This window comes from Pyxicephalus adspersus, chromosome 3 (assembly GCF_032062135.1).
Source record: "Pyxicephalus adspersus chromosome 3, UCB_Pads_2.0, whole genome shotgun sequence".
Lineage (NCBI taxonomy): Eukaryota > Metazoa > Chordata > Amphibia > Anura > Pyxicephalidae > Pyxicephalus > Pyxicephalus adspersus.
In genome coordinates, this window is record NC_092860.1 from 14907260 (window position 1) to 14919617 (window position 12358).

At 40.0% G+C, this 12358-nt stretch overlaps 1 protein-coding gene across 2 annotated transcripts; it reads right to left on the reverse strand.

The window, feature by feature from the left end:
- Positions 1-12358, reverse strand: EIF2S2 (eukaryotic translation initiation factor 2 subunit beta). Of its 2 annotated transcripts, none has more exons than XM_072403691.1 (9): positions 12318-12358; positions 5883-6060; positions 5088-5188; positions 4869-5001; positions 4371-4471; positions 3065-3213; positions 2923-2979; positions 1673-1758; positions 1-510 (listed from the first exon to the last, which is right to left on the reverse strand). In XM_072403691.1, the coding sequence occupies exons 1-9, from the start codon at positions 12330-12332 to the stop codon at positions 335-337; spliced, it is 996 nt and encodes a 331-aa protein (XP_072259792.1). In that variant the 5' UTR covers positions 12333-12358; the 3' UTR covers positions 1-334. The 2 variants fall into 2 exon arrangements, with proteins under 2 accessions (XP_072259792.1, XP_072259793.1); XM_072403692.1 differs by lacking the exon at positions 12318-12358 and adding an exon at positions 7450-7592.

Below are 12358 nucleotides of genomic sequence, written 5' to 3' on the forward strand. Positions count from 1 at the left end.
TGTGAATGTTATAATAACTTTAATGTATTTTGCATTTTACACAAGTCTGGTTAAAAATGCAGATATTTTTTTTTCACAATTTTGAGACGGCTGGTAAAACTTTTTTTTGTGAGCAATGATTTCATCCAATTATTATCCAATTCACTTTGGATATTCAGACAATTCCTTTTACGCAAGACAATGAAAAAAAAGAAGAAAAAAAAAAGCAAAGATTTTTTTTGCCCAGTCTCACGACACTCATAATATAAAGGGCCCAGTTCCCCGACGGTCAAGTGATGCCGCCAAGAGTATCCACAATCTGAGTTGGTAAAATCCGACCTGATGAATGGGCCAACTAGTTGGCTTTGGCGCGGAGTTGTGCTCTCTTGCCCGTGACTGCCTGGAATCCGGTTTTGATGCTAGCTACGGAACAACGAGAATGGCAGGTCTCACACTGCAGGAAATATAACCTGGTGTCTTTCTGGAGGATGGTGTCTGGCGACCGACAGGTGTGACAAGTCACATATTCCTCTGCAAGGCAATACAAGAGAAATCATGGTGAGACTTCCATATACACAATGATATCTACATTGTAAAAGGTGCAATTATGAACAGGCAAGCAAAAGCAGCCTTTTCCTATTATAGCATATCAGGCATTTGCTTTCATATGGTTTGCTAAATCAAAGGATTATCTGTAAGAACAGCGAGTACCGTCCCACCTCTAAACTTCTTGGTAACTGATTATCTTATTAGGAATTTAACATTCACCACACTTCTGGGTGCCCAACACCCTGCTACAAATTCTTTCAGCAGCTCCCAAGTCTTGTAATGATATAGGGCTGACAAATTAAACCAAGGAGGATGTAGATATCCAAAACACCTGGAAGTGGGCAGGACGAAAAAGAATTTTATCAACAAGATCATTTAAGCCATCTTAACACGCTTGCATTGTGATAATGAGCATTTTACTAGAATTTCCACAGCGGCTATGAAAACTTTGCTATGCTAATAAAGCAAACAAAAGATTTAAACATAAGAGGATGATGATTTAGGACATACAATTGCAGGTTGTTGTCTATCATCACCTTACTGGAGAAAAACTGCTTTATGTAAAGTACTGGGTTAGCTAAGAAATTTGTTTTAACAATACATTTAATTTGCAGTTAAATTTACGCAGTGTTCAGCACAACACAAAACCTGTGTGGTTTTCACTCTAGTTTTTTTAGGTGTAGAAAATCTACATAGTCAATGATGGGCATATATAAAATGGAAGGGCCATCTTGTAAGTAAAGAATACTTGCCATTGCCCCAACCTTCCCTGTAGCTTCCTATTAGCATATTTTGCATATTACCCAAAGACACTACACAAGTTTACATTTTCTTTGCACACTGCAGTACAATATGCCAGCCACAAGGTGGCAGCTACAACTAGTAGCAAAATCCCAACTCTCCTCTGTAAAGCAGAACTAAAGTTTCATTAGAAATCAGGCAGGTGTTTATTGCATGAATGGAAACAAGCGCTGTCCCTTCTGCAATAAAATACACCTGCTTGAGTTCAGTCTTTCCTCTCCTGGTAATTAAGAAACGATAAAGATTTAAAGTTTTTATTGTCTTAATATGTTGAAAAAGTCGATTTCCATAAGGTGTACTTGTACTCAGACACAGTCATTTATGACTTTGACAAAACACTTACTGATATATCTTCTCAAGACGTTCTCTATCTGTTTCTGTTGGAAGCGGCCTTTGATGACTAGCTGGTTGTTGCCGTCTATGGAACCACTATGTAAATAAAAAGATAATATATGAAAAAAAAAAAAACACAGAAGCTAGAGAAGGTTTTATCTTCAGCTACCTTCAGCTTGGATGGTCACATAAAAAGAACAACAGGGGAAACAAACCAAATAAAAAACACACAAATGTGAATACATTTACCTACAAGATTTGGATAGGACTGTGTGCAGGGACAATATACCACACTATGTCACCTTTCTGCATACTACAATGCTTAGGCATACTAAGGGAATAAAAAAAAGCTCCAATGCTTTAAGTCTCAACCCCAGAAGAAACTAGACATACACCTAACCTGCACAGTTGTTCCAAGTTAGAGACTTTTAAGCAGTGTGACAGGTTATAGGAGAGGTAATGGCAGCCTTAATATTTTTTGTATATGATTCAAATATATGCAAGGAGTTAAAGCTAAAACTGTATTTTACAGCAAGTCTCTTAACCAACAACCCAGTTTTCTTTAAAATGAGGGGTCTGAGGTCAGCTAATGAGATCTCTTCAAACAGAAGATTTTTTGGAGAGTAAGGAAAGGTAGGCAGAAATCCTGAGTGCCCTCTTGATCAGAGCACTTGAATGTCTTGTATGATAAACCATCTGCCTTGGCAAAAATGATGAAAGCGCATTTGGATTACCTTGTTAAAAAAAAAAAAAAAAAAAAAAAAAAACTAATTTCTTATTACAGAATCTTTCAGTATTGATCCACTTTAAAATGGAAAGTTTATGTATTGATGGCTGCCCCCTTAAATAAAACACTGAAAGTGATTGTCCAGAGACATTTAATATGATTATCCACTGCACAAAAACAGCCATTATGAATCAGTAACTCTCTGATCGATAAAAAACATATCAGTAATACATGGCTTAACTTATTTTCTAGTGGCTGGAGGATACACTAAAACACACCATTTTCATGGTCTCTTAACTGCACAAGAGTCTCACGGAAAGGTGATGTACAGCCTCATACTGTGCCAATATAAAATATAATAAAGAAATCATAACACTGCAGATAAAGTGCTACTTTCTTTTATTATTATTTTCCTGTGAGAAGAGCAGAGGTGCTTGGTGCAGTGGTGAGCGCGCATTATGTCAGATGACTTATCAGCTGTCAGTCTCTGATTCTAAAATCAATACTACGAACGCCGTTGTTTGATGACTCACCTTGTACCCAATTCAGCTAATAAGAAAGCCAGAAGATGTTTTGGCTGACGATGTAATCTGTAAAGGAAACATAGAAAAGGCTGTCACTGGAAGTCATCACATAACGAAAGGAGCGAGGAGAAGCTCATTGGTGGACACTTACAGTTTGCAGATGTCTGTGAAATTCACAAAGGATGTTTTCTTTGTTCCTACTCTGACAACCTGAGGCGGCTTCATGATAAACTTCCTCTTCTCTCCGGCCACCATATCTGGGTTTTTCTCCCTCATGATGTTAAAGACTCTGTTAAGCAGCTACAATGGGAAGAAGAGAGACAAAGGAATTGTTTAATTAGGAAATAATTCAAGAACACAGATTCAAGGCTGTCAACATTACAAACAGTAGACATAAACATGCCATCTTGACTCCCTTGTACGTGGCTATAGCAGTCACGTGAACATCTGACCATCATACGTGCATTCTTGCACTCTAATCTGCGGATCAGAAATACAGATAGGTCGGTCACCTATTAATAAGTGGTGTTTGGAATGACTGCTGCAACTTTTCACTTTCTATTTACAGAAAGCATTGCCCATTTTTCAAGTTTCCATGTCACTGCCCGAGGAAATGAAGACTTCCTCCTTATTGTACAGGAATAGAAGAAGCAGCATGCTGTGACAGATGGGGATGGGCTAGTATGGCAACTTGGAAGCACTGGATTACTGCGTTCTGCACCCAGACAGCAGATACATCTTACTTCACAAGGACAGGTGCACTAAAAGCAGTTTATAAACATTTTTTTTTACATTTTGGTGCACCTGGAGTTTGTATCCTTTGTATCCCTTTTGTTTTTGTGAACTCTGGTGATAGCTATACATCATTTTTCAGATACAACATTAAAGAAGGAAATGCTGGCTTAGACCGTTGTCACATGCATCGTCCTTATCCCTATTCTGGTTTAACTCAAAATTGTGAACTCACTTTCCGTCATAGTGGCCCAAGTCACCAGGATGTACGTAACCAGCTGGGAGACAAAACAATAAAAACCTGAAAAAGATTTTAACCCCCAAACACTACTCAAAACTGAAAAAAATGGCTTTTAATAAACTCTTTATTTTCTGTCCTCTAATCACAACAATAAGTGATGGAAATCAAAAGGACATCTTCGAATGGGAAACAGATGGCTTACCTATATTGTCAGTTTTGGATTTGCATCAGCATACATAATATGCCCACTGTACACCTTGTATATTGCAATCAAGAAATCGGTATTAAACCCTATTCAAAATGGAACTGACAACCATAACCAGGAGCCTGAAAAAATGCTCATCCACTGATATTATGAATGACACCGAATCAGGAAGGATTGAAATGAGATACTTTGTTTTGTTATCCTTTTACAAGTGTGTGTGAGACCAAACTTATGAAATGACATTCAATATAAATGTAAATAATATCGTTCTAAACTCACCTCATCGTAAGTGTAATCCCTTTCTGTGCCAGCCCATGCAGGCCCGTAGGAAGAACTGAAGGAGATACCATCATCTTTTTTATTGTCATCTTCTTCAAAAGCTGAAAGATACCAAACAAATATCAGAACATGTACACAAACCGGTATTACATGATATATGAACACAAATTGTGTATACTCAGTGCTTGCCAAGTAGCTTCTGATTAGTTTATGAGCAGGAACTTAGAAAAGCAAAATAATGAGAGAAACAAACATACGTGTTTCAAAGTGCAATGCACACACTGTAAACATGCCTGTCATGCTGATATATAAATAACAATATACAGCAACTCAAAGAACTCATAGGATCAGACAAAGGAGCCAGCCAATTACCATTTTCAGAAGGGGATAAAAAAGCATCCCCTAAAATTTCACCATTGGTTTCCTGGCCAGTTTGTGCAAGTATCTGTGATTTCAACACTTTAATGCATATCATCAGCTTTAACTCCTAGAATGTACCTTCCTCTCTATCAATCTCGTCATTTGAGAACTTCACACTCTTCTTTTTCTTCTTTTTTGTCAGCATGAATTCCAGGTCATCATCTGGGGACTCCGGGGATGCGTCCTGCACTTCACCCTCTATCTTTAGATTCTGTCATGCAAGACACACAATAAAAATCTGAATTCATGAAGAGACAACAGCAAGAAAAACAAGACAAGCTAAAGATCTTTTTCTACCTTGACCCCTTCTTCTGCTTCATCCAGGTCAAACTTTTTCGTCTTCTTTTTTTTCTTCTTCTGATTCAAAAAATTCAAGTCGTCCAGGTCATCAGGAGCATCTACAACAGAAGACAAAAAGATTCTTTTAGCGACATTTTCCCATGTGGCCACCATTTGGAAAATGTGTCATCTTGGGTCCAAACTAATTGTGTAAATGTGACAGACCTCAAGTTGTATAAAGGGTGTGGGTGTGATAGTTGTGTTCATAGTCTAAAAGATCAAACCCATGTTGTTTTTATAGTAACGTTTATAGTATAGTAATTAATTTAGTAAATACAGTATCGGTATTATTCATTCTAGGTGAAAACCATCACTCAAGGCATACTCTGTCTGTCCTTTTTAATCCCGATCAAGGAAATTTCGCTGTTGTATGTTCCTAGTTCTTCACATTCCCACCACATCCACTACAGCTGTCTTCGTGAATAAGCCATGTAATAGACAAAACTAAAGAAAAATTCCCAGCCAGAGCTAACAGTGGAGATAATATCCTTTCCCTAATAAAGTACCATACCAACTTAAAAGGAGGACAGAATTTTTAACTAGTCCACTATGCCCGTTTGCTTCAGTGCAGCAGTAGATATACCCACACATCAGTCCCACAGACTTCTTTAGGGCTTCTATTCCATATCCCAAGTCAGTGTGATCAATTATTTGAACTGACAATGAAATTGGAAACACTACCGAGAAATTCAATGTAAACTTCAAGAAAGGCCAGGACAGGAGCCAGTGAAGCAAACCAATAACTATAGGTACCTTTCTTTCTAAAGGACTCATCATCCGCATCCACATCCTTGTCCTCCACTGGTTCTGGTTCTGCCTCCTTGGTTTCAGGGACCTGGGTCTCCTCCACCTGCTGTTCTCCGTCTTCATCCAACATAAAAGGCTTCTTCTTCTTCTTTTTCTTCTTGGTCATAGTAGGATCGAAAATCATCTAGAAAGACAATAAATACATCAATATATTGAATTTCCAAATTTAAGTGTACACAAAATTTGCCCCAGGATATGTTAAACATTGAATACATCATTAGGACTAGGTACAGAAGGGCAGATTATTTTTTTTACATTTATTCTGATTTAAAGTATGACATGACAAACTACTAACCCATCATAGTTTGGATATAAGGGAGTTTATCCCTACGTGGTGTGAAGTAAGAATACCCATAAATCCCATATAAGCCCAACTCAATCTATGCTAAACAGACCTGATGGCAGTCGGTTTCAGGAGCATCACGTAACCCTTCCATTCTAGCTCTTACTTTCTAAATTTCACTCCAGAACTTTTCTGCTTTGTAAAATAAAACACAGACTCGCAGTTTTTATAATCATTTTCCTAGCACTCCCACAAGAGACTTTGTACTGCAGAGACTACAAAGTAATTTACAGATCTGCCATATATCACACTATGAAACTAATATTTATGACATATTCATGACATATTATTTATAACGTAATGTCAAGTGACTGAGCTAAGACTAAGAGGTTATAAACCAGAGTCTCCTAAACTGATATATATATATTTATAATAGGGTTTATTTTGCTATGCAGTTTTGAATGTCTTGGATGTATCCATCAATATTTGACTTTGCATTATTGTATGCGTTGAATTATCAATTGTGAAGTTATGTGCACTCAATGTCACAGATGAATATATGTTCACATAGTATATGTGTTTAATTAGTTCACTCGTCTCATACACCCCCGAGGAAGCCTGTATGGTGAAACGCCTTGGGCAGAGAGATATAAGGATTCCATCTCATTCCAAGTAACTGATCCTTCCTGTCTAATGAATAGGATCACCTTTACTTTAATAGAAGTGCTTGTATAGGTACTTAACCCCCAAATGCATATGATACATACAGAGGAGAGGAGGGGAATAATCAGAAATAATTAGTATGCAAAATAACTTTGCTTATTTTTTTTCACAACCTTGTAATATATCTAGCCACCAATTTGTTACTTTTCATTACTAACCCATCATAGCCAACCAATCTACCTAACTTTGATCAGTCATGAGTTAAATATTGATCTAGTGTACACAGTGTGCCAAATGTATAAATCGATCAATATTTCTACAGAGCGTCCTGGAAAAAAGGACAGCAGAAAAGGTATTCAATGACCCAGTTTGGAATTTTTCACTTTAAAGAGAGACAGCTAAAATATATGTATCTGTGTATAGAAAACAGTGAACATTAATGACAACTGGATGCAACGGCAAGCTAACCAAGGACGTGGTCAGCCAGGAGGACAACGCAATGAGAAGAAATATTTGAAATCAACAAGTTTATAATGACTGCTCCTATTGAAAACAACTCTGACTCACCCGGGGACTGATGAAATCATCTGTCATCAACAGACAAGGACTGGGAAGACTTCTATGATAGAGTTTACCTCTAAAGAGTTCTCCCCGGACCCTTTTAGCTGGGTGCACCCTGGCACTTTTCAGGAATTTACTAAATTTGGGTAACAATACAGGGGCTGCCACCCGCCTACAATTTCTTCCTACTCGGCTTAAAAAAAAAAAATGGGTTGAATATTCAATGGGTGGGGAGAAATAGTAGGCGGGTGTGCAGTGAGATCGGAAAGTTTATTTTTTTACCATCTAGGTCACCGTATCACCGATGACGTAAGAACCTGGAAAAAGAAGAGAGAAGATAGTGGCGCCTAGCGTGCCGGCATGAAGAGTGATACCAGGACAACGTGTCCTCCGGACAGATCAACTGCCCTGCAGGATTAAAGGTAAGTGTATTTTTTTTTGTTTTGGGTAGTTTTTGGGTTCTCTTCCTCTTTAAAACTGATGATTGTTGTAACTTCTCATTCTTCCACATTCAACCATATTGTTCAGAAAACAATGCTGTTCTAAACTGACTCAGCTTTATAATGCAAATGAATGGAAATGAAACTTGCTGACCAACCTCGTAGGTTATTAACAGTCATTAACAAGCAGATGTCCTTTTGAAAAAGCAGGCATGAGAGACTTCTGCCCCACTATCTATAGCATTGGGTTCTGTCACTTCTTCCACTAATAAAGCAAAGTCTACCAAATACATCAGACCCCTTCCCATATTAAGCAAAAAAAAAAAAAAAACTGTGCCTCTCAGGTCAGTTACCACTGACACCATTGATCTTTTTTGGCTCTCTGTAAGGGTGACATTCTTTCCAATGTCCAGCAATGTAAAGCTGGGTACACACTTGCATTGTTGTTGGAAAGTATCCTTTTCAACGACAAAAGATGCATGAACAGCACCGTTCTGCTCTATGAAGTGGGGAGAACGAGCGAGTGGCACCCCGCTGCACTCTCTTTCCTTCACTTTCATCATGATCATTCTTCGTCCCTGGATCCACCAGGATGTACGATGAGCGCTGTACATGTACACTGTGTACGTAGCCTAAGAGACATTCTTCCCACCGACAACCATGCTGATATACTGTGTGTAACTGACAATATTCCTGCAGAAGAACTTGGCAATGAGCTAGAATTTGATACATATGGCAGCCCAAAATCCCCCTGCAGAGTTAATCAGAGTATCCCTGATGGTGAGAATAGAAGTATGGTCCCAAGCATCACTTGTGCTGGTCATCAGAGACATCTTTGGGAGTATAAATTAACCAAAGGATGAGAAAAGAATGCAAACATGTCTACTATGTGTGTGATAAGGCCTTGCATGTAAAAAAAAAAAAAAAATCACTAGTGAAGCATTTAGGACAGACAATTGAAATTTTATTCCCTGCAAAATCAATGAATGAAAGATGCCATGGTCACACACCAGTTCTCTAGGCATTGGGTCCACAACACAAAATTACTACTTATTATTACTTAACAATAAAATATACTTTAGACCAGTGGTTGCCAACCGTTTCGGTCCTGCGGATCACTAAAATGACCAGCTTCCGGACCGCGCATGCGCGGGGAGCCGGGTGTCACTCAAAACTCCCTCACAATGACATAACCCCACCCACTCTCCTATCGCAGATCTGAGCCTGGGATGGGAGAGTGGGTGGGTTGTGTCCATGGACAAGGAAACCAACGGACCACCAAAATGTTCTCACGGACCACCAGTTGTTGGCGACACATTGATCCATACAGATTAGGGAAGCAGAGTACATGATCCAAACCAATATCAGTTATACACGGACTTGTTCACAGTGTTCTCCCCAGCCTTTTTTAGCTGAGTGTGCACCAGCCAGCACTTTTCAGTAACCACCCTGCTGTTTTTGGGTGGTTACTGAAAAGTTTGGTACAGTACAAATGCCACCACCCGCCTACAGCTTAAAAAAATTCTAGAGAGAATACTGTGTTCACCTAGGATTCATCCAATGCAGCTAGCCAGAGTTCTGTATATATGACATGCAGCACCGCATTTTAATGTTTATCTAGAATTTTTATTCTGCTTGTTCAGAATCTGCTAATATTTCACTGTGCCTGATCTGGATGCAGATTAACTTATCTTGAAAAACAGACAAACTGTGAAACCAAAAAAGTTTTACCAACAAAAAGACAAAATTAGCAGTAGCTGTTCTAACCAATAAGTTTAATGACATTAAAATGTATGCCCAGCTTTTGTATAGCACTGAGAATGGTAAACACCTCTATCAGGATATTTATGGAGATTTTATTTCACTTCCCCTACCCTTAGGGACAACAGGAAATCTCCTCCCTGTGTACACAATTATCATATCAAAGAGTTTGCCCTGGAATCAGTGTACCCATAGGATGATTGTTCTCACCTATTGCTTTTATGACAACACAATGTTCTGCCCAGCCCCTATTGGCTGGGTGCACCACCTGGCTCTTTTCAGTAACCACCCGGCTGTTTTTGGGTGGTTACTGAAGAGTTAGGTCACAATACAGAGGCCACCCACCTACAATTTCTTCCTGCCTGGCTTAAAAAAAATATCTTGGTTGAACACTGCACACGGGGCTCTGATATTAAGCAAGTGGTGAATCTATCACTGCCATTTACAACACACAGACCTGGAAGATTCTTGTCTAATGCCAGATACATGGCTTTATAAATTGACCCTTAAATGTTGAATTTCCCCAACTTTGAATCTTACAATAGTCATCATAAAAAATAAAAGTGTTGATGTACCCAGCAGGGACATACTATAAGTCCAAATCTCAAAACTGTGATGCCAGGGACAAAATAGGAGCCACCAGGACTATGAGATCCATAGCACTACCGGTATCAACCTACAGCAAGCATTAAGAGTAAAGATGTATTGGACTTTGAGACAAAGAGCACTGATTTGTATCCCCTTCCCCTAAGCCAAACAGAACTAACACCCCCCTGCAACACAAACCGATACAATGGGTCTGATTTAATAAAGCTCTGCAAGAGTGGGGAAGACTATCATGGGAGAACCTGAGTGATCCAGCAAACCTGGAATAGTTTTCTTAAAAATCATTTGGCAAATGTTTTCAGTCCTAGAACAGATCCACTTCAGGTTTTCTGGATCACCCATGATAGACTATCTTCTCCAGTCTTGGACAGCTTTAATAAATTAGGCCCGTATTTAACCTCCCTGGTAGTCGGATTATAAAAGTATTTTTAAATGTCAAAGTGTTACATTTAAAAATACTTATTTTAAATTACCTGCCCCCCCCACCCACACTCTCGGCATCTGCCTGCCCAACCTTAACGCCGGGGACACAGATGCCGGGCACCGCTCGAAGACGTCACGGGCATGTAAGGACCAGGTAAACTTCCTTACAATTCCACCCTGAGTGTGGCTTGGGGTTACCATTTTTTGGTACTAAAAATTAACCCTGAGCCACACTCAGGAACACCGTCAGGGAGGTGAACAAGATCTGTTGGCTGGCGTTTGTTTACATCTGGTGCTGCAGCCTTTGCTATCCTGATCACACCTACACTTTGCAGGGCTACAGACTTCTATGGGGCCCAAGGCTGCAGATGATCCCATAGATGACTATAGGACTGTAGTACAGATGTGACCAGGAAAGGAAACAGTGCAGGTGATGAATTTAGGAGGAAGGGGCAAGAAGAGCATCTTATCTTAAAGCGTACCTAAAATTAGACAACCCTTTAATGTAAAGTAAAAATTCTGTTTAGGGTTTTTTTTTTTTTTAAGTGCAACACCTTTTAATAAAAAAGGGCTGCAGCACCGCCTCCTAATTCTAAATGAATGGGAGCGGAAAGCCTCCCGGGATACCTAGGTCACGCATCCCGGGAGGCTCTTGGGTTCTCCTTCTGCACATGCCCGATTATCTCGTGCATGCGCAGAAGAAGCCTTTTTGTGAAAAGAGAAAAATTTTCTGACCTCACACATGCGCAGTGAGATCAGCAAGTTTTTTTCCAAGCTACATCACCCGATCTTGCGCCTGGGTCAGGTGACATAGAAGGAAGAACCGGAACAACGAGGAGAGGATGGCGGAGCCCAGAGCGCCAGCTCGGAAACTAATAGCAGGACAACGCGGGGCCCGATGAAAAACCTCAGGATTAATCAGACTGCTCTGTGGGATTGAAGGTAAGTGGATTTTTTTTTGTTTTAGGCACTTTGAGTGTACTTCCTATTTAAAGCACAGTTCCTACTTTTAAACAGAACAAAAGCTACAAATAAAACTCCAAGCAGCCAGGTTCCTTATTGCAGATGGGACCATAAAACCTCTCTTTGCACCTTTGTAAGCCTCTTCACCTGGATTTGGGATCTTCGGCCATTTTGATTGGCCAGGAGTTCATTCAATCCCAGCAGGCTAGATCGTACACATGTGCAGATCAGGGTACATTATAAAAGATTGCAATCAGACAAGCGAGTTTATTTTCAGAGACATCGCTTGTCCTATATGTAATAAAGAAAATGCCTGCTTGCAATATTTAGTTATGGTTTGAGCAACACAGATCTGATGTCAGCCTTGGTTTAAATCACCATTAGAAGGAGTGAAGAGTAATAACTATCTCCAGAGACAATTGTTATCGTGCAAAACCCCCATCAGCCTGATCTGTGCTGGAGATTTAGGTGACCCCCATCCCCCCTCTATCAGCAGATAGGATCACATGACCTGAAGGGATGCGGCACAATGTACAGGTCCCCTTCTCTCCTATCACCCCAGGCAGTGATGGGAAACTCCCTGGTCGCCTTCCCCTCCGCCATGCTGTAGGCCCCAGGCCTCCCCCTGCAGCCGGCGCACATGTCCCGGCACCTCGTGTATCCACTTCCGCCCTCACTCACCTCGTCTCCAGACATGTTCCCGGTAGTTTAGGGCTCCCCCC